The sequence below is a fragment of the Centroberyx gerrardi genome, chromosome 19 (assembly GCF_048128805.1).
Source record: "Centroberyx gerrardi isolate f3 chromosome 19, fCenGer3.hap1.cur.20231027, whole genome shotgun sequence".
NCBI lineage: Eukaryota > Metazoa > Chordata > Actinopteri > Beryciformes > Berycidae > Centroberyx > Centroberyx gerrardi.
The window spans coordinates 24,954,332-24,966,887 of NC_136015.1; the positions used below are offsets into that span (position 1 = coordinate 24,954,332).

Consider the following 12,556-nt stretch of genomic DNA (forward strand, 5'->3'; position numbering starts at 1 on the left):
AAAATACCACTCTTGCAAGGCGGTTTAGTTGCAACTCATGATTATCTACTGAAAAAAGTTTCATTAACCCCTTGCACCCTGATTTTCCCCGTAAATTTCCGCTTAAGTAGCTCCAAAGTTAGAAAAAAACATTTCTTCCAAACTGTACAACGTCTCCTCCATATTCTGTATCTGCTGTTCCAACGCTTCACTGAAGCTGCAGCTGCTGATACTGAGAGAAATATTCAAACCCAAGATGACATTATTTTATGGCTGCACCACTACAACAAATGGAGAAAATCTAGAGTTCTTGTGCTTCATTTTCTCCACATTTCCCTGTAATTCAGCCTGACATGTTTGGTATCTTTGGAAACCTTGGGATCTGGACTAGAATTTAAATTCAAGTTCTGTGGGTTTGAACAAAGCTCGACTGCAAAAGCTGATGGTTCTGAAGTTCTGTTCTGTCGGTGTGTTTCAGTGGACACAGCTGTTAGCGGTTCATACATTTAACATTGTGTGACAGAACTTCTCGTCTTCATAAACTGAGTTCTTTCTTTGCCTTTCTAACATTTCTAGTTTGCGATCCGTTGTGCTTGCTCATGGGCGTGGAGGATCAGGGAGCATTTAATATGCAGCAGTTCATTTACATATTGATTTTCATTTTCAACGCCACTGTAACTTTATAAATCACCTAAAATTATAGAATTTTATGACTATCGGCCATGGACGCCCGGGAGCTGCCAGGACACACCAATAGAAGACAGTGGTGGACTGTGGTTGAACTGGGAAGGTCCCAGGTGTCAAACTGTTAAAGTGTGCGAGTGTTAAACAGGATGTTGCTGAAAACAACATACACATGCTCTGTTCCCTGGTAGATAAAGGTTATTCAAAAACATTAAACATAACTTGTTTTGGTCTTGTGCTTTAATCAAGGCAAGACAATATGTTGGTGAGAAAATTAATAGTTCTATTTGCAGAGAAGGAGAGAAGAGTGAGTCATTCATCTTGTCCTTTGCATATCAAATTCTTTTGAAATTCTTTTAAATTTCACCCTCCTGACAGACGGAGCTACTTACCCGTTCTCCTTTATCCCCCTTGCCTCCTGAAGGGCCCTGCAACAGAGGAGAGGAACAACATCACCTTCAGAAAGGAAAGGGAAGGGAAGGACTTAACCCTGGAGACACAACCTGCTCGGCTTTGATGGACCGAGCTACATTCCTCAGGTAAAAAAAAAACATGTAGTAAAGGATAAAGCATCGCTATCTTCTGTCAAAACTCAAGAAAACGTTGCTCTCTTTACTCCTCTTTCACATCTTCCTAAAAATCCTCTCTACCTCTTTCCTCTTGTTTCTCTTAATCTTCTTTCTCGTATTTATTTACCGACTTCCCCATCATACACGATCGTTTTAGGGTCCCAGGAATGATCTGTGGCTTTGACTCTTGCTCTCCTTATTATTGCTTGCAATAATATCGCAATCTAGGATTTTTTTTTGCCTATTCCACTGCTGAACTCACTGTAAGTCGCTGTCTAAAATTTAATTTAAGTTAATTTAATTTAAGTATTGAATCACACTGGACTCTTGTGGGTAAGTTTGGACATTCACTGACATTTTTAATGGATTTATCTCAGTAGAAACAGCATGATGAGCTTTTATGTACTGTGTTGGATTCCTCAGGTAAAAAACAACATGCAGAAAACACATAATGGATCACAGCTGAATAAAAGAAGAAGTTTTAGTGCTTCATCTAACAAACTTCTGTATGGAACAAGGCTGCACTCGAGCCGTTAAAATCAACCTTCAGCTGGCAAAGTGTTGGTGCAGCCTTGGTGCATTCCTCAGGTGAAAACATGCAGTGAAAGGATGGAGAGCCGCAGCTGAAGCTTGTTTTGACAAACTTATCTTTTGTACAACGCTGCATTTGAGCCATTAAAATCAGCCTTCGATAAAGAATGTGTTAAGCTCGGCGCATTCCTCAGGTATAAAAGAAGCACGTAAAAAACAACCTGGATCAACAGATTTGATTTGAATTATTAAAACTCAACCTTTCTGCAAAAAGTGCCATTATTCAGAACTTACAGAACAATATTTTACTCCAAAAGGTTGCATTAAGACTGGAAACTCACAATAACGCGATAATTAGTCGAGGAGGGCACTTTGCAATCCGCCCACGTATGTGAAATTACATTCTTTACAACATTGTATCATGACAATGTAAAGTAATTTGTCAGCGTATCACCTCCCGCAGAATCTCATTCCTTGTGAAGCAGCGGTGGTGAAATGTGATTAACCGTCTCTAAACTGTTCATTTAATCAGGAATAAATGCCGGCGGTCACATGTGGGGCGAGCCTCATTGTTTGGCACCGTCAGCAGAAATAAAACGCTCCGGTAACGTGTGTTTACCGCGGCTTAACTGCACCATGGAGTTTTTGTTCAAAGTTCGGCTGCGTGAGTGTTTCTCTGAAGTGTGTTAATGTTAGAGTACAACGCTGAAAGCTGACCTCAGCTCTGGAAATACATTTTATAAAAAAATCTAAAATGTTTATGATCATGAAAGAACTCTGACAGTGGAAAAGGTAGCAGGAACTTTGTCTAGTAGTACGCTATTAGTAATAGCAACAGTTATAGCTGTAATAATAATAGTAGTAGCAGCAATATTAGCAATAATAGCAGTAGTAGTAGCAGTAGTAGTTAAAGTAAGTAGAAATAGTAGTACTAGTAGCTATAGTAGTAGTAGTAGCTGTAGTAGTTGCAGTAGTAGAAGTGGTAGCTGTAACAGTAGTAGTAGTAGCAGTAGTAGTAGTAGTAGTAGTAGTAGTAGTTGCATAGTTGATAGCATGTGTATGTGTGTGTGCACTTCTTTGAGTCAGAGAGCGAAAGATGGAGATATTTGTGATAATTTGATGTGCAATTTTACGCACTGTGTCTGTGGGTGAATGTTTTTCCATGCTTGTGTGTGTGTGTGTGTGTGTTTTACTGTGTGCATTTGTGTGTGTAGTAGTAGTAGTAGTAGTTGTTTCAGTAGTAGTAGCAGTAGTATTAGTAGTAGTAGTAGTAGTTTCAGTAGTAGTAGTAGTAGTAGTAGTAGTAGTAGTAGTAGTAGTTTCAGTAGTATTAGTAGCAGTAGTAGTAGTAGTAGTAGTAGTTTCAGTAGTAGTAGTAGTAGTAGTAGTAGTAGTAGTTTCAGTAGTAGTAGTAGTAGTAGTAGTAGTAGTAGTAGTAGTAGTTTCAGTAGTATTAGTAGCAGTAGTAGTAGTAGTAGTAGTTTCAGTAGTAGTAGTAGTAGTAGTTTCAGTAGTAGTAGTAGTAGTAGTAGTTTCAGTAGTAGTAGTAGTAGTAGTTTCAGTAGTATTAGTAGCAGTAGTAGTAGTAGTAGTAGTAGTAGTAGTAGTAGTAGTAGTTTCAGTAGTAGTAGTAGTAGTAGTTTCAGTAGTAGTAGCAGTAGCAGTAGTAATAGTAGTAGTAGTGGCAGTAGTAGTAGTAATATTAGTAGTATTGTCACTCCACTGATCCCAGTAAAGCAGCAGGTTCAGTTCAGTTTTCAGGTCTGAACATGAACACACTGCACTCTGCTGATCTACAGGCCTGACACACTGACCTGGATTTCTGTGTGTGTGTGTGTGTGTGTGTGTATTTGCTCAACAAAAGGAAATCGATGGTTTGTGTGAGTGTGTGTGTGTCTCTGTGTAGGAGAGAGAGAGAAACACAACAGAGTATTGTGTGTGATAGCATGTGTATGTGTGTGTATGTGTGTACACTTCTTTGAGTCAGAGAGAGAGAAAGATGAAGATATATGTGTGATTACGTGATGTGCAATTTTACGCACTTGTGTGTCTGTGGGTGAACGTGTTTTTCCATGTATGTGTGTGTGTGTGTGTGTGTGTGTGGTACTTTTACACAGTGATGAAGCAGGAAATAAAAAGGTGGGTGAACTGTGGCGTCCAATCGATCATCATAAGGCAAACAACCATCGATACAAACAAAAATCAATCATATTTTAGCATTAATTTATACTTTTTCAAACTGATACTATTCACTATGATGTTTACTATGAATTTACATTGTATAGATTCATGTCCGCCTTAAAAAAAAAAGGAGGTAAACTCTTGCTCCTGCTAATAAAAATGAGGGTAAAGTGAGTTTAAGTGGGTTTACCCTCCACTCCACACCTGCTTTTACACACTTGTGCATCTGTTTGAGTGTGTATGTCTGCGTTTAAGTGCTTGTGCATGTGTGTGTGTGTGCATGTGTGTGTACAGCAGCATCCGTTAGTCCAGGCAGGAAGAGGGTTAATCCTGCTCTGCTTGCCTCGCCGTGTGTTTGTCTGACAGTCTGTTAAGCCTGACTGACACGTCTTCCTGCCTCCGCCTCCATATTTACTCAACAGCTCCGTGTTTTTGTCAACCGTTTTTGTCAAAGGACGCGATCAATGAGTGAATGAATGAATGAATGGGAAGCTGCAGGGCCAAAAAACCCTGGAATCCGGGAAAAAAATACCTTTAAAATCACATCCGAGAATGCAGCGATAACAGGGGGAAAGTGTTGAAGCTAAGATGTCACATAGATAGATTATACAGGATGTGACTGTGAAGACGCAGGAGAAGAGGAATAATTGGGATTTGTATGTCTAAAAAACATTGAACTCTGACCAGGAACACAAAAACGGATAAAAAATGCATCGCCAAATAGAAAAAGAATGAGAGTTATGTCTTTAAAAACAGTGAAATGATGAAAAAATTAAAAATCTGCTCCCTGAATAGTGCAATAACAGTGAAATCGTTGCAGCAAAGCAGGGATTTGACCAGGAACAAGGAGGAAAAAGGAGATCAAATATACTGTAATTGGGTCTTAGATATAAATGGGAGGTTCGTCTTCTAAAAGCCCTGAAAAAAAAAATCTCACTGCTCTTTTGTTCTCTGTGATAGAGAGTGTGTTCAGTCCAGGACTTGAAACTGATATTATACCTTCTGTACTGCAACAAGAAGTATCTGCTGTAGAGATCCTGCAGTTCACTGCAAACTGTCTGAATACTGCTGCACTCTGCCTGCTTCTCCGAGAGGAATTGGTTAAAAAAAAACAAAAAACTTTCCAGACGTTGAAAGTTACAAATAACGGTCTGTTAATTTACAAACTGGTGGTCAATTACTGACACACTTGGCCAAATCCGACATACACACACACACACACTTTGATATGAAATTTAAGTTTGTTTTTTTGTCATACTAATTTTGATCTACTGTGACATATTTCGAAACATGGGGAGAGATCATTCAAAAGTGTAAACCAATGGGACATCAGTCAGGGAGAGAAAGGCAGTTTGATTTGATGGGAGGGACAGAGGGGCGGGACTGTTCCAAAATCTGTGATGTTTCATTGGTTGGAAGTTTTAGTTATGCCTCTTGATACAGCATGAGGTTATCATTAAAGATTGTGTTTTCCAGGAAGTAAAAATAATGAGATTTTGATGTAAGAAAATAAAATAATTTTGTGTCATTTTTTTGGCATAAATTGTCAAATAGGTGTACGGTTTGATAGTGAGCTAAACAGAGGGAAAAGTAATTTTTCACTTGTGACTTGATGGGCGGGAAAACAGAATGAGAAACGCTCTGCTTACTACTTCTGCTTTATTACTCCTTTTAAACTTTAGAATCTCTTCCACTTTCTTACTATTTCTGTTTTTTCTATTCAAAATACAACTTCTCTTCGTACTATTCCTACTTTTTTACACATAAGCAAACAATAAGTTTGTGCTCTCGGCAATCACACGCATTTTCTCCAGAAAAATCACTTTTCTCTGCTCTTCTCCCAACAACAGCCGCTGGGAAACGCTTCACCAAGCCGCCGGACTACTTCATCAAAATATTTCAAAACCAGTTAAACTCATGAAAGACAGCATGCATCGCCCAGCCGTCTTCCTCTGGATAAGTGAAGGTTAACAGACTAAAGGCTCTGACAGACGCCGGCCTGCTGGTTTGTCTCCTGTCTGGTTCATGGACTGACAGACTCACCGGCGGTCCGAGTTCCCCTTGTTTTCCTGGAGGACCGGAAGTGCCGGGGGCCCCTGGGGCTCCTGGAGTCCCCTAGGAGAGAGGAGAGGAGGAGGAGAGGAGAGGAGGAGGGGAGGAGGAGAGGAGAGGAGAGAGGAGAGAGGAGGGGAGGAGAGGAAAGGAAGGGAGAGGAGAGGAGGAAAGGAGAGGAGGAGAGAGCAGAGGAGGAGAGAAGAGTAGGAGGAGAGGAGAGGAGAGGAAAGGAGAGAGGAGAGGAGGGGAAAGGAGAGAGGAGAGGAAGAGATGAGGGGAAGAGGAGAGGGGAGAGGAGAGGAAGAAGAGAGGAGAGGAATAGAGGAGAGGAAGGGAGGAGAGGTGAGGAATATAGGAGGGGAAGAGAGGAGGGGAGAGGAGGGGAGAGGAGAGGAAGCAAGGAGAGGGGAGAGGAGGAGAGGTGAGGAGAGGAGAGGAAGAGGAGGGGAGAGTAGAGGAGAAGAGGAGGAAAGGAGGGGAAGAAGAGAGGAGGAGAGAGGAGAAGAGAGGAAGAGAGGAGAGGTGAGGAATAGAGGAGGGGAAGAGGAGGGGGGAGAGGAGAGGAAGGGAGGGAGAGGAAGCAAGGAGAGGGGAGAGGAGGAGAGGAGAGGAGAGGAGAGGAGAGGAAGAGGAAAGGAGGAGAGGACAGGAGGGGGAGAGGAGAGGAGGAGAGAGGAGAGGAAGCAAGGAGAGGAGAGGAGGAACAACAGAAAGATATAAATGATAACGATTAGGTCACAAACTTAAATCCGTCTGTTTTCCGTCTTTTTCCATCATACCGATCGATTCTGACCAACATCTCATCAATAGTGTCAGTACAGAGCGACTTCCATCATTGAATTATTGCTGATAGATGTGTGTGTGTTGGTTTGTTCTGAGCGTCAACATGGCGGCGAGGCAGAAGAACGGGAAGCTTTGCTCATAACGGAGCTTCTTGATAGAAAACAGAAGAAACAGACTCAGCTGTATAAATTCAATCAGAAACTGAGCTGGAAAACCTCCAGTCATCCCAACGCTCCACCAGGCTTCCTCTGTTTTATCTTTGTTTTGGTCGGACCGTCGTCTCTGTGTTTGCAGCTAGTTTTCTAGCCTAATTAAAGCATATATATATTTAATTTTTAGTTTATCCACGACCTGACAATCCTTTCATCGCTCTTTATTAAAAAAAAGAGGAAACGAGGAAGTGCTACAGCGAAGGTAGCATCAAACCTGCAGGAGAAAGGCCTGACTTTAGATTTATATTCACATCTTTTTCCCAACATGTCTCATTACAGCGCGAGAAATCAATGTGTTGAAAAAGAAATGCTTTGGGTGCTTTTGGGGTTAATTTTTGAAGAGTCCATTGTCTCCCTATAGGACTGAATTGGAGAGCCGCACCCAGGCGAGAGGCGAGCCAGATGTACGCAGCTCTACGGCGAAGCAGCTGATGAGATTTCGCTCAGAATCGATCGGTATGAAATGAGGTCCAGGCTGAAAATGGCCGGCGTTCCGCTTTAATTCCTCCTTTACATTCACTTCAGTCATTTTAAAGCTTTCCTCTGGCGACAGCAGCGCTCCTGTCACAACCCCAATCTCCTCTCAGATCCATAATTATCTCCTGCGGTCACAAATCCCAATCAGACCGAGCTGCAGGGGAACCGGGGGAGACGAGGTTAACCGCCACCAATCACCGCTTCCCCCGCTTCTTCTTCTGTGTTGTTTAACGGCCTGCTGAGCGGGCTGCTGGGGGGGGGTTTGAGCGTCCGATCACACACATTACAGAGGAACAGTATGATAACTTCATCATGACTTACGATGGTCCCCGGGGGGCCCGGCCTGCCTGGGGGCCCGTCTTTCCCTGCCAGGCCCTGTGGAGGAAAACAAGGAACAGCATGATGAACATACAACACAGACACTGTTGTGGAGGGAAGCACATTCCTGCACACACACTTCTACACAACATGTTAACTCTTATTGTGTTTGCCTGATTCATTCTTCTGTAACCCTGTTCTGTAATTCATGTCTGATATTTTTATTGCTTTTATTAATGGCTTTCATTTCATTTACTGTCAGTAAAGAACTTTGTAACTCTGTTTTAAAATATACTATATTTGTATACTAGTTGTAGTAATAGTAGTAGTAGTAGTAGTGGCAGTACTAGTAGTAGTAGTAGTACTGGTAGTATTAGCAGTAGTAGTATTAGCAGTAGTAGTTACAGTAGTAGTAGTAGTAGTAGCAGCAGTACTAGTAGTAGTTACAGTAGTAGCAGTAGAAGTAGTAGTAGTAGTACTGGTAGTAATGGTAGTAATAGCAGTAGTAGTAGTAGTAGTAGTAGTAGTATTAGTAGCAGTAGTAGTACTAGTAGTAGTTACAGTAATATTAGTAGTAGCAGCAGTACTAGTAGTAGTTACAGTAGTAGCAGTAGTAGTAGTACTGATAGTAGTAATAGTAGTAGTATTAGTAGTAGCAGCAGTACTAGTAGTAGTTGTAGTAGTGGCAGTAGTAGTAGTATTAGAAGTGTTACAATTAGTAGTATTAGTAGTAGTAGTACTCACCCTGGGTCCTGGTAGTCCCTCTCTCCCTTGAACTCCAGCTGAACCAGGAACTCCCTGAAACAACATGAGAGGAAAAATAAAGTTGGATTCAGGTAGAACATAAACACAGCTGAGTTCAGACTGCATCTGAATCACTACACTCACTTTTAAACAGCACCATTACTAAAGATTTGGTCATTATGAGTATTTGAGCAGCAACACACTGGGTGAACATCTTATCCAAAAGCACCAAGTCGATACTTGACTCCTCAGTCCTGGAGAGAAGGAACTTCTCAGAGTGAGAACAGAGAAGATCTTTACAGACGTTACAGATGTTGTGTGATCAATTAAGAAGCACAGCTGTTCAGTTTCCAGCTGTTTCTGCCGCAGACTGCTGTGCTGGTTTTTTTTGTCGTTCTCCCAGTCAGTCTTGGATCTTCCCATTCACTCTCCTCAGCCAGGTCACTGCCCCATGCTTCCTCAGCTGCCGAGTAAACTTACAGGATCTTTTTTGTTTTGTTCAAGGTCTTATTTGCATTTTAAATAATACAAAATAGTAGCACTTCCCACCCCTATTGCACCACTGCTAAAAAATAATTTAGATGCAACTTTATGAGAGTGAGATGTGAGTAGCGTCCATCTTTCCTACATGGGTTAAAACAGGCTCATGGTGTAGAAATCGAAGAATACCTCATTTTGTCTGGTGTCAAATGGAGCATAAGATCTTTAAACCAGAGAGTAAAACTTTCCTTTCCACTTAACTAGTATGAGTTGTCAAGCTAAAAGAGTTGGAAAGACAGACAAAGATCCACAAGAGGTTCCATCAGTATTCCTCGGATCTCAGAGAAAAAAATCTAATAGTAGTAATCTTAATCTGTCATCTGTCTCTCTTAGTTTTAGAATCGAATTTCCACCATTAGATCTCACGTCAACATGTCATGGAGGCACCAGCACGCACAAGAATGCATGTTGAGAAAGACCGAGTGCTTGATGTTTTTTTGCAGTGACTGTGAGCTTTAATTTGTGCATATTTTCAGCCATATCAGATCAGCAGTTAAAGAATTACAGTCACTTTTGCGCGGTCCAAATGTATTTGGACGAATTCAAAGTCATTTAGCAGATTAATGTGCCGTAGCTTCCTCCATCACCATGCATTTGATATTTTATTTTCAGTTTTAAAATGCGTCGCTGTGCAGTTGTGACTGCAGCTCACTGTAGTTTCACAAACCCAGGGAACAAAAACAGTGGATTGGAATCACTGAAATCAACCTTTTGCAAATGGCACCATTATTCAAAACCTGACAACTGTTTGCTTCCTAAAGGTCAAATTAAACCCAGTAATTTACAGTTGTGCAGTAATTATTTGTTGGAGACGCTTTGCCAAGACGCAAACCTTCTGAATCTGAAGCTGGCTCCGTGTTCTGTGACTGACGATGTAAACGAATCTGTCGGCTCTCTGCATGTTGGACCTGACTCAGACACTTTAAACATGAGATGAATCAAACTCCAGCAAATGTTTCACAGACAGCGATGCGCAGAAAGTTCAACATCAACCCAAACAAACAAAATCTTCATATATCATCTCATGGCACGGTAAAAAATCATTAAAACAGCTTTGGAAACTGTTTTGAACTGATATTTGAGAGATATTTAGGTTCTGATTTCACAAATCAATGCAGGTTGCAGTGATGGACGACTTTGACGTCGTCTCAACACTGTAATATACTGTGGGTTTATATAATATAGATATATATCATCTTAAAAAAGGTGGGTAAACTAGATCTGAAAAAAATTGCACACTATGAATGTAAAAAAACAAAAAGAGGCCAGCTGAGGCAAAAAATGCCACAATTTATTTACATGGTGACAAGGTGAAAAAAAGGCTAGTCTCTTTTTGATTTTTTTCCTTTATAGTGTGCAAATTCTTTTTGATCTTCTACGCTCAGAATTTTTGAATTTACGCACTTGAGACATTTTCTGTTTGTTTTTTTGGACTTGACAAAAAGAGCGCAGACATTTTCACTCATCTATTTAAACTAGATCTGGATCTAGATAAGGTGTTAATAAGTGGTTTGTTATGACTAATAATGACCCAATACATTACTAATATGCATGTTAATAAGCAACTTATTAATAGTTAATATGTGTTTCCTAATCTAAACTGTCACCGTGTATTTTCATTTTTTACCTGTGATCCTGGCAGTCCACCTTCACCCTTCTCTCCTCTCTCTCCTGGTCCTCCCTGGAAACAAGGACAGGAAGGGGTTAATGTAAACCTTTAAATGAGCACTTATTAAAAAAATATCATTCTGGTTCGTTTTAATATTATGGTTATTTGTACAGTGTGTCGAGGCTGATTTTCAATATTGTGAAGAAAACAACAATACTTGAATAATAAATAAAAATGCTTTCGTTTGCGCCATTTTGCATCCCTAAATCAATCACAATAGATGCCGACTGGCAGGGCCGCAAAATCACTTTTGATTACGGCTATTTGTATAGTGTTCGGAGGTAGATTTTCAGAATCATGAAAAAACAAACAAACACGTGAATATAACTTAAGTAAAATTGCTTCCATTTGCGCCATCTTGTATCCCTAAATCACGAGCAGAGCCGCAAAATTAAATGATGTGAAGTAAAAGGAAAGGTTTAGGTGGAAAAGAGTTTAGGACGTAAAGCAGAAAGACTTATTAGAGCTTATTAGCTATACTGGTGAAGATTCATATCAGTGTTCGATGCAGAAGCTTGGTATAAGCCAAAAACAAAATAAATATTCTGCTAACTTCAAACCCACAATGCTCTGCTTTAGTAATAATCACACTAACTTTTTAAATCAGAATCACGTTTTAAATGGAAGTCTGATGAGAATTATACTGGACGTGATGTTGACTTCAGCTCCATACCGACAGAGGGAGACAGGGAGGGTAGGAGTCATTGTGTGTGTGTGTGTGTGTGTGTGTTTTACCGGGGGCCCGATGATGGAGCGTCCACTGGGGCCCTGTGGACCAGGGGGTCCCTGGGGTCCCGGGACACCCGTATCCCCGACCAGACCGATCGGCCCCTGGAGAGAGAGAGAGAGAGAGAGCGAGAGAGAGAGAGAGAGAGAAAGACTGTCTTGTTGGCAGATATCTTGAAAAAAATCCTAAAATGAGCTTGATAAGTCTGGATACAAGATCAAAGCATCATTTTTTGTCAGGTATGTCTTGTTTTGTGTGTGTGTGTGTGTGTGTGTGTGTGTGTGTGTGTGTGTGTGCACATGTGTCACTGGGCATCTAAGTGTGTATCTGCCTACATGCATGTGTGTGTGTGTTTCTGTGTTTAAGAGCATTTCTAAATGTCTGAGTGTGTATATGTGACTGCGAGTGTGTTTCTAAGTGTGTGTGCACACTCGCTAGCAGTTTTTGTGTCTATGTGTGTGTGCTTGCTAGCAGTGTGTGTGTGTGTGTGTGTGTGGGGGGGCGTTTCTACATCCGGCACTACGTTTTAACAACTCAAGCAAAACCAAATTTAAACAATGTCTTCATTAAAATTTGAAATCCGACCTTTCAAAAATTATTGTATTAAAAATGGTTTTGTATTCAAATTTACCACCATGTCTACCAATGCATGAATACTGACTGAAGTAGTGTGCAGACAGACACAGTCAGGACAGAGCAAGTCAAGGCCTGGAGGCAGAGCAGAGGTTTGTCAGCTGCATGTTTTCAGAGCGTCCGTCTGCAAGTGTTGGAAAGTTTGAACGAAGTGTGAAGCACATGAACTGTTACCCGTTTTCAACATCGATACTGGAAACCTCAACAAATTAAGCCAAAGAGCATCCAGTCTGTTTATGAAACCTACAGACCCTGATAGTTAACAACATCGATACTGCATATGAGAAGTGGGGACTCGAGTCTCATGACTTGGACTTGAGTCACAATTGTAATCGCTTGAGACTCAACTTGATGCATGAAGAGAAGACTTGAGACTTGACTTGACTTGGGTTCTGGTGACTTGGTACTTGACTCTGACTTGTACTTTGATGACTTGAAAAGGTTTCTAAAGTCT

At 41.0% G+C, this 12,556-nt stretch overlaps 1 protein-coding gene across 1 annotated transcript in view; it reads right to left on the minus strand.

Annotated features, from left to right (window-relative positions):
* Nucleotides 1-12,556, minus strand: part of col14a1b (collagen, type XIV, alpha 1b) — a 208,527-nt gene that overhangs the window by 12,668 nt on the left and 183,303 nt on the right. The window contains 6 exon segments of the mRNA XM_078290196.1: nt 1,056-1,091; nt 5,988-6,059; nt 7,793-7,846; nt 8,534-8,587; nt 10,701-10,754; nt 11,478-11,573. Coding sequence (XP_078146322.1) covers nt 1,056-1,091; nt 5,988-6,059; nt 7,793-7,846; nt 8,534-8,587; nt 10,701-10,754; nt 11,478-11,573 — 366 coding nt within the window.